Source organism: Chelon labrosus (assembly GCF_963514085.1).
Source record: "Chelon labrosus genome assembly, chromosome: 1".
Classification (NCBI taxonomy): domain Eukaryota; kingdom Metazoa; phylum Chordata; class Actinopteri; order Mugiliformes; family Mugilidae; genus Chelon; species Chelon labrosus.
The window spans coordinates 27408852-27417438 of NC_140337.1; the positions used below are offsets into that span (position 1 = coordinate 27408852).

General features: G+C 40.2%; 1 protein-coding gene across 1 annotated transcript; it reads left to right on the forward strand.

The window, feature by feature from the left end:
• Positions 1-746: 746 nt before the first annotated feature.
• Positions 747-5765, forward strand: LOC311492078 (uncharacterized protein; the record flags this gene model as incomplete). Its single annotated transcript, XM_084550221.1, has 10 exons — positions 747-819; positions 904-1001; positions 1098-1220; positions 1992-2103; positions 2663-2726; positions 2852-2895; positions 3203-3387; positions 4496-4582; positions 4672-4910; positions 5532-5765. The coding sequence occupies 10 exons, from the start codon at positions 747-749 to the stop codon at positions 5662-5664; spliced, it is 1158 nt and encodes a 385-aa protein (XP_084406347.1). The 3' UTR covers positions 5665-5765.
• Between the last annotated feature and the right edge of the window lie 2822 nt (positions 5766-8587).

The window sequence follows — 8587 nt, forward strand, 5'->3', positions numbered from 1 at the left end:
TAACAACTCAATGCACCGATTCTCTGCAGACATCTTTACACTTCTATGGATGACAATCAAGCAGAGATATATTAGGCTTTAAGTGCGTTTAAATTGTTGCTTTTACTTTTCATACCTGTCAAACATGTCTCTCAACTGGTTAATCAAGATGTCTAAGAGTTGATAATAAACTACAAATAGAAATCAGTTGACTGGATTAATCTGCTCCGATCTCATTCTGCCTCAACCTGTTTTCTCATGTTTCTTAACATGAGGTGTTTTCTTTCTCCTCCTATGTCTGACATGTGTAGACCAACGTAAACCTGGCAAACAGGTTTAGCTGTGTTACGTGTTTGTTATATTTTCTGTGTACATAGTACGTAAATAATAAATATAAGTGAGTTAGTAATTTTATTAATATTGAAATAATATTAATATTCATTACAATAACATGATTCATGATGTTTTATTCGTCAAATGATTTATTTTGGTAAGATGAAACCCATTCTGCTGTGACGTGCAAAGTATGTAAGTCAATCCTGAAATACAAGTGCTACTACATTACAGAGGAACGGTCCAAATCCTCTCATAAAAAGTCAGTTAACAACTTCACCAAAAGTCTTGTGATGACAGAGAGAAGGAAGCTGCACATCAACAATTTGATATCAGCTGAAACACGGGCAGAAAGAAATTATGATCTCTATCTCTACTTCCCTCCTCGTTCCACAGACGTTGGCACATATACATCCCAGGGTTACAGGTGGAAGATGGCTTGCGTTTTGGTTCGTCTGTTCGTGGTTGTCCTCCTGATTGAGACATTCGCCTCGACGTCCTCTTCGGGTAAGATAAAAACAAAAAATCAATTAAATTTTATTTAATGCTTTTTAATACTTGAATAATTAATAAATGAATTAATGTGTGTAGGGGATGACTCGGCCCCTTCGTGCAAGCCTCGGTGGTCCCTGCTGGGGCAGAGATGCTTTGCATTCTACCCTGTGTGGACCTCTTGGAGCGTTGCCAGTGTAAGCAGGAAGCAACATTAAACATTTGGTTAAATTTACACATGAGAGTCATTCATTTTTAATCACAGTGTGGTTTAATCAGGCGTTGTGTGTTAGTCTTTGTGCTCTCAAACAGGTAGCCACCTTGTGTCGCTTCACACGCCAGAGGAAGCTCAGTTTGTCCGCCAGCTAGCGAAAACAAACGCTCCGGTGTGGCTGGGTGGATACCGGGAGCAACAGGTGGGGAATCAGAACAAAAGAACTGATTATGCTAATGTAGAAAAACAAGAAGCCCAGAGAGGTCAGGATCTGGTCCGGACAAGACCCAAATATGTCTGTGAAGGTTCTCAGTCATCCAGGTCATGGTTTATACAAAAAACACAAAGCTCGAACAAATGAACTTGTTGGGTTTCTTGAAGACGTTTCATCCAAGTAGATTTTTGGGGTTTAAACTGGAACATCTGTGGGTGTTGTCCACCTGAAACTCGCTGGGGAAACAAAACAACCGATACAAACTCTTTAGGCCAGGATTCATCTGTCCACCTACACCTGAAGGACATAGTACATTCCATAAAGGACAACAACATCCACATAATTTAGCCAGAAGAGACCCAAGACCATCTTTTTGGGGTGGGTTCCCCGGGAGATAACCACTTAAATTTTTCATGCATCGCATTCAGACGGTCACAAATGTTTCCCCTGCTGAGCAAAAACTCTGAATGTCCCAAACAATCAAGACATGTTTGGCTTTAAATGTGCTGATTCGGTGCTTTCACGTCTTTAAAGTCCAAGACGTCTTGATTAATTGTGTCTGAAAGGTGATCAAGACGTCTAGAAGTTAACAGACGTTTTACACCTTGAATCTTGAGCTGATGCTGGGTTCAGATAAAAAAAAAAAATGGAAGACAAAATACACATTAAAATATGTTTTTACATATGAACAATAATACTAAACAGTGTTCAGTGTAAAATATAAACGTGTGTTTTTGTGTTTATTTTTTCTCTCTGAAGAACGGCTCCTGGTTTTGGAGTGACGACTCCCCCTTCAGGATCAGCAGCTGGACCAATCTTATTCAGGAAAAGACTGCGGAGGGCGGGGCTTGCATGGAAATGGCCCCAAAAAGTAAACAAACAAAAAAGAAATGTCATATCTGAACACGTTTTGTGTATAGATTTGTGTAAATATCACAGAGAAAATGTATAGACATTGTGAACTTTAGGTTACAAAAGTAACCCTGGTTCTCTGAAATATGACTGAAAGTTCTCAGTTTGGGACACACCTGCCCCCCAGGACTTGTTGAACACTACTCACTATGAGCGAGGAGGGTGGTCTGTTGAGATTAGGGCTTCAACCATCAATTATTTTTCCGTTTAATCAATTAATTTAGCAATTACTTTTCATCCAAAGTTTATTTATAAAGTCATGAACTCAGTTGGGCCGTTCTACTGGTTGTGTCCCTGATCATATAGAGTGTATGACATAAGACTGTATGTGAACCCCAAAAACTGGACTGGATCCCTACCAACCTAAAAAAATTTAATTTCTAAGTTGCCTTTTATTGCAAAACATTTTGAAAAAAAATGCAAGAATATTGCCAGACAAGATTACTTCAACGTGGAGGGGTGAAATCTGAAAATAACAATTTACAAGGAGATGTCACTTTGTGTATGTTTGCGTTAAGGTGGAGAGCTGAACGGCAACCCCTGTGGAGAGCTCAGATTCTACATCTGCTACACCAGAGCCAGGTACATCGAAGTTTACAAGAAACGTTGTTGTTCGAAGATAGATGAAGAAGGGAGAAAGTAAAGTAGCACTTCGTAAAGTTTGGGTTGGATGTTTGTAGTTTCTAATCTCTTCTGTTTATTTCCAGCACCGTGTCCAATGTCTGGGGCAGCAAGAAACCCTTTAAGTCAGGTGAGACTTTACTGTTGTGGAAGAACTCCAGTATAAAGTTACCACATATATGCTGCATCCGATTACCTTCTCAACATTGTGTAGCAGCTTTAACGTGACCCTGTAAGCATACATTCACAGCGGCAGCGTTCAGGCACAATCAGCAAACAATTATCTACCTCTCGGTATTCAAAATGTTCAGCTACTACTTAAGTGTAAAAAATCGAATTCTTTGAGCCAGCATCTAGTTGCCAATGGAGGAACCACAGCTTTCAAGTATCTTTGTCACACTTCTGTTTTGATGCTAGTGTCTACCTCTTCCTCTCAGATATCGTTCGTGGTGTGACTTTGTTCGATGTCATGTGGAGTCACAGCGATTTGTTGGCTGAGGAAGTTCTCATGTCGTCCTCCTTCCTCAGAGAGCTGCGGGATGGTCATGTGACAGAGTCCTACTACTCCAACTTCTTGCAGCAGGAAGCGCTGTATCTGCACAGAGTCAGCAGCACACTGGAGGTCAGAGGCAACAGGGACACTGCTTCTCTTTGACTTTGTTACCGTGTGAATTTTTAATGCTGTGTTCACGCTACTAGCGACAAAAGTGACAAGATGGTGAAGCGTGGTCCAGTTGGCAAGTTGCCGTTGAAGAGTTGCTCAAGCGTTTGTTGATGTCTGACATTGAGTACTTTTGTAGTTAGTCTTTATTGACTCAACTCAAGAACACATTGCCAAGCGTGTGTTGACGTTGTTGGAGATGTATTTAAAACTGGTTTAAAACTATCACTACTTCTACAACCATTACTTTGATTACTGGTCTTATACTACTACTACTATTAGAAGTACAACAAGTTACTGACTGCTACCATGGTCACGCAACAAATTGTAATACTACTTGGTTTTGTTATACCTCTGGTAGTAGCATGTACTACGTTACTGGACATCTACGTCTACCACAATTACTTGTATTACTACTACAACAACTACAAGTTACTGCATCTATGGGCCTTATACTGCTAGTGATCTCGTCTATACTACACTATATATATAGTACCGGCCTTGTACTAGTACTACAAATGTGTGTTGACGTTGTTGGAGATGTCATGTATTTAAAACTGTTTTAAAACTATCACTACTTCTACAACCATTACTTTGATTACTGGTCTTATACTACTACTGCTATTAGGACTTTTATAAGTTACTGGCTGCTATGGTTACCCAGCAAATTGTAGTACTACTTGGTTTTGTTATACCTCTGAAAGTAGCATGTACTACATTACTGCACTAACTTCTACAGTGGTGGAGCCACTATTACTTTTATAACTGAACTGATTGTACTACTTTTACTACTATTGCTACAAGTTGCTACATCCACTGCAATCGGGCCTTATACTACTACCACTACCACTACTACTACTACTACTTCTTCTTGTTTCCCGCTACCTTTAGTATTATTGCTGCTTCTATCTATCTATGTGACTGGTTGACGCATTACTGCACCATTGACCAGTAGATGCTCTGTCACTTTTAGTGTTAAGATCCAGGAGTTGTAGATGCAACTCAAGATCAATAAATTCCATGTTTGCTTTCTGCTGTGAATATAAGTTGTCTTGTTTGTTTCTTGCAGGCCCTGATTATTAATAATCCACTGGAAGCTGGCGACATGAGATCGCTGCTGATTGACACACTTGAACAATACAACAGCAGGAACCAGGTGTGCAAGTTTGACCAATGAGGAACCCGAAACTTCCCAAATATGTAAAAAATAAATTAAGTAAAAGCTCGTTGTGTCTCGTTCTCCAGAGCCTCCTTGCTTCACCTCCTCCAAAGTGGCTCCAGTACTCCCTCCAGACCTTCCACTCAGTGGTTTTGGAGGAGCCCATCTACTGGCTGGTGGCTTTGTCGGCTCGGGCCTGCCTTCGTAACTTCCTTGCCAGGGAGCTGCACTCCAAGGTCAAGCCACTGGGGTCGGGGTCCGGGACCGGACTCCTCTATCAGGACTGGAGCCAAGAAGGTCTGAAGGAGGCTGCCTGGATAGACCGGTACATGAATACTATTTTAACACTCTGTTTAGAAAGACATCTAACGTGTACAATGAGTCGGGGGGCACAGAATATCCTAGAAAAAACACAGAATGATGTTTTGTGAAGCCACTAATTTTTATATTTTATCTGTGTTTAGCACCTTTATTTCTTTCTTTACCTCAATATATTATTATTATTATTATGTCCAAATTTAATTTTTATTGTTTGTATAATTCTTTTATTTTCTTTTACATTTTTGTGTGATAATATTTTATTTATTTTATTCTAAATTTTATTTACTTGTATTATATTTGGTTATTGTATTTTTAATTGTTGTTTGATATTTTGAAATATGTATTATTTGTATCAGTATTATGTTTATTTTTATTATTTAATTTTGTAATTCTTGTTTGTTAGTTTTTATATTGGAAAAATGCAGCGTGACCAAAATTGAGGCACTTAGCGACCCAAAAGAGATGTGATGCAAATAAAATGTGACGCAAAATTATAAATATGACACAAAAAGTGATGCAAAACGTCATTGCTGTGGGGTTTCTGATGGTTTTGTTGGGATTTGTGCAACCCAGAACCCATATAATAAATTTCCCCTGTTGTGATTAGTCTTTTATTTTTTTACAGATATAAAAAGGTGCTCGAAGAACACCAGGAGCAGATGGACGTATATAAAGCCGTCAACATCTTCAGGGAGCACATGATGAACCAGAAGAGTCTCTACATGTCCATGGAAGGTCAAGTTATCTGGTCCAAGTGAAGAGGTGTCTCGGTATCGGTGTTTAAAACGTCACAACATATGACAATTGACCTCAAATGTTCAGTTTCAGTATTTTTTTAAAAAAAATAAAAAATTTCCGGACAAAGCTGTTTTTTAACTGACCTCACCACCACAATGACAGTTACAACTCCAACACCTCTTTAGAAGCTAAAGCTGAATTTTTAATATTTTACTGGTAATACTGTGACATATGAAGGTCTCTGTTTGAATTGTGACATTCAGGGATGTAAATATTTCAGGAGGGGAAACTAATACCTTGGATTTTCGGAATAAAGATTAACCCTAAAACATATTGCCGCGCTGTAAAAGCTCATTATTTCCCACATCTTCTACTGGACTCTGCTCTTTCTGATACGATAGAAAGACCATGTCATTGAGTTTATGACGTAATATTAGTAGACAATACTACTTCCTCTACTACGAGTTACCACTACTGACCGTTGCCATGGTTACACAACAAATGTCGGTAGTACATTACACTACAACCTCTGCTGAAGCTACCACTACAACTATTAGTACTTCTACTTCAGTTCAAGTACTGGCTACTGAATATACAACAAATAGTATTACTATAGTATGATTTCTGTTCCTACTACCGCTAGTGCAACAATTATATTGCAACTAGTATATTTAAGGTAAAGTACTGGTCTTGTAGTACTACTACAAATACTTGAAGTGTGTGTGTGTGTGTAGGGGGTAGTACTTACAATGGTAGTACTTATCATTCTACAGTGACTTTTTAGAGGGGTAGTACTACTACAAATACTTGTAATATTTGTAGATAATACTACTACCTCTACTACAAGTTACCACTACTGGCTGCTGACAGGGTTGCAGTAATATGACAGTTCAACATCCAGATTTAATACCCCAGTGGCTTGGGGTATTAAGACTAGTTCTACTACAAAGAGTACTTTGAAAGTACTGGCTGCTGATCATACAACAAATCGTAGTACTACTATAGGGCTGACCCTCAACTACTACTACAGAAACTTGTGCTCCTCTACTTTTACTACAATGTACTTGCAATACTTCTACCACGACTCTTCATAGTGTTTCAGCCACTACTACATTGTTTTTGTTGATTATTGTATTGTATATTGTACTACTATAACTTCTATTATTTTACTTATTATTACTTTGTTTTACTTTTATTATTTCACTTTTAAATGATTAGTTTTATTTTACTTTTCATTTACGTATTATTGGTATTGGTATTATAATTTTATTTTTAAATTTCACATTGATAATAATTGATAACCCACTTCCCTCACGTGTCAACTTAAAAGTTTTTAAGCCTAAACTTAATTTAGCCTCAGATTAAAATCTGAACTGGTTTCAAAACCCTTAAAAAGTTCTGGGTCCCCGGAAAACGACTAAATGTCCCCACAGTGTGAGTAGTCCGGGACAGTTTGGGCCCCACAAGTTGATACAAACAGGACCACACACACACGCGCGCGCACACACACATACACACGTACACACACACGCGGACACACGCGCGCGCAGAGGAGGAGGAGGAGGAGGAGGAGGCGGAGGCGGAGACCTCCCTCTGCCCTGCTCGGTGACCGACCCGTCATCCTCGGGCTCGGGGAAGAGACGGATCACCTCCTCGCTCTCCTTCTGGTTCTTCGCCGCGGCTGAAGGAGGAAGGAAACCCGGGGAGGAACAGGGGGGAGACAAGCTGCTGGGGGAGATGAAGATGATGATGATGATGATGATGATGAAGATGATGATGAAGATGATGAAGATAGAGGGGCTTTAACAACATGGGGGAGATGTATAGTCTATATATAGGCTATGCCCCGGACTGCACCACCTCCACCACCAACCACCACCTCCGGCAGCAGCAGCAGCAGCAGCAGCAGCTCCGCCACCACCTGCCCTCCCGGTGCCCGGTAAGTCACGGAGGGAAGATGGGAGGGAACGGTGTGGTCCCGGGGCGGGTCGGAGCTAGCCGTGACCGGCTAACGATGCTAACTGACCCGTGAAAATGACTTTTGAGGTCTTGTGAGGTCGGGTTACCGTTCAGCCATGTTGCAGGGGAGGGGGGAGGAGGAGGGGGGGGTGACGGTTGGGCTCATGACACCTGCCCTTGTTCCCGGTAACCGTAGAACGGGGTACGTTAAAGGCGTTTAAATGAGCCGTCCAGATTAAAGAGCCACCCCCACGGCGGGACTTTGTGACTCGGTGTGGCGGGGAGCCGGAGTGTCGTTCAGCCATGTTGCAGGTGGAAGGGAGAGGGGGGAGTAGCTAACAGCGGGGCTCCGGGGAGGAGGTGGTGGGTGGAGGGGGGGGGTCTGACACCGACCGACCGACCGACCGACACACCGACACCGAGGGGGACGAGGACAGGAGAAGGGGTCGTGGTGAACCTGGTGCCCGGTGATTTTTCTGTACGCTCCTGCCGGATGCGGCGGCGGCAGCAGCCCGCGTGGTGTCGCCTAGAGACGGAGGCAGGAGGCTGAACGGGGTCGGAGAGGGTAGAGGAGAACCAGGGGCTGGACGGACCGTTACTGTCCGTTAATTTAAATTATTTATTTATTCATTAATTATTCAAGGTAGGCTTTATTATATATATTACATTTTTAATATTTTAAATTTTATTTCTTTTATATATACATTTTTATATATTTCATATATATTTTTAAATACTTATTTTTTTTTATATTGGCATTTTATCTGTGTTGACGGCCTTTATTTAATTTCATAAATATGTATATATTTTTAATATTTGTATTATTTTTCTACGTAATTATTAACTGTTAATTAAATTGTATATTTCTTTATTTTATTATTTATTGTATGATTTATTTTTATTTTATTTTATTTTATTTTATTTTATTATTATTGCATTATTTCATTTTTAATTGTCATTTGTATTTTATTTAACTTTTATTTT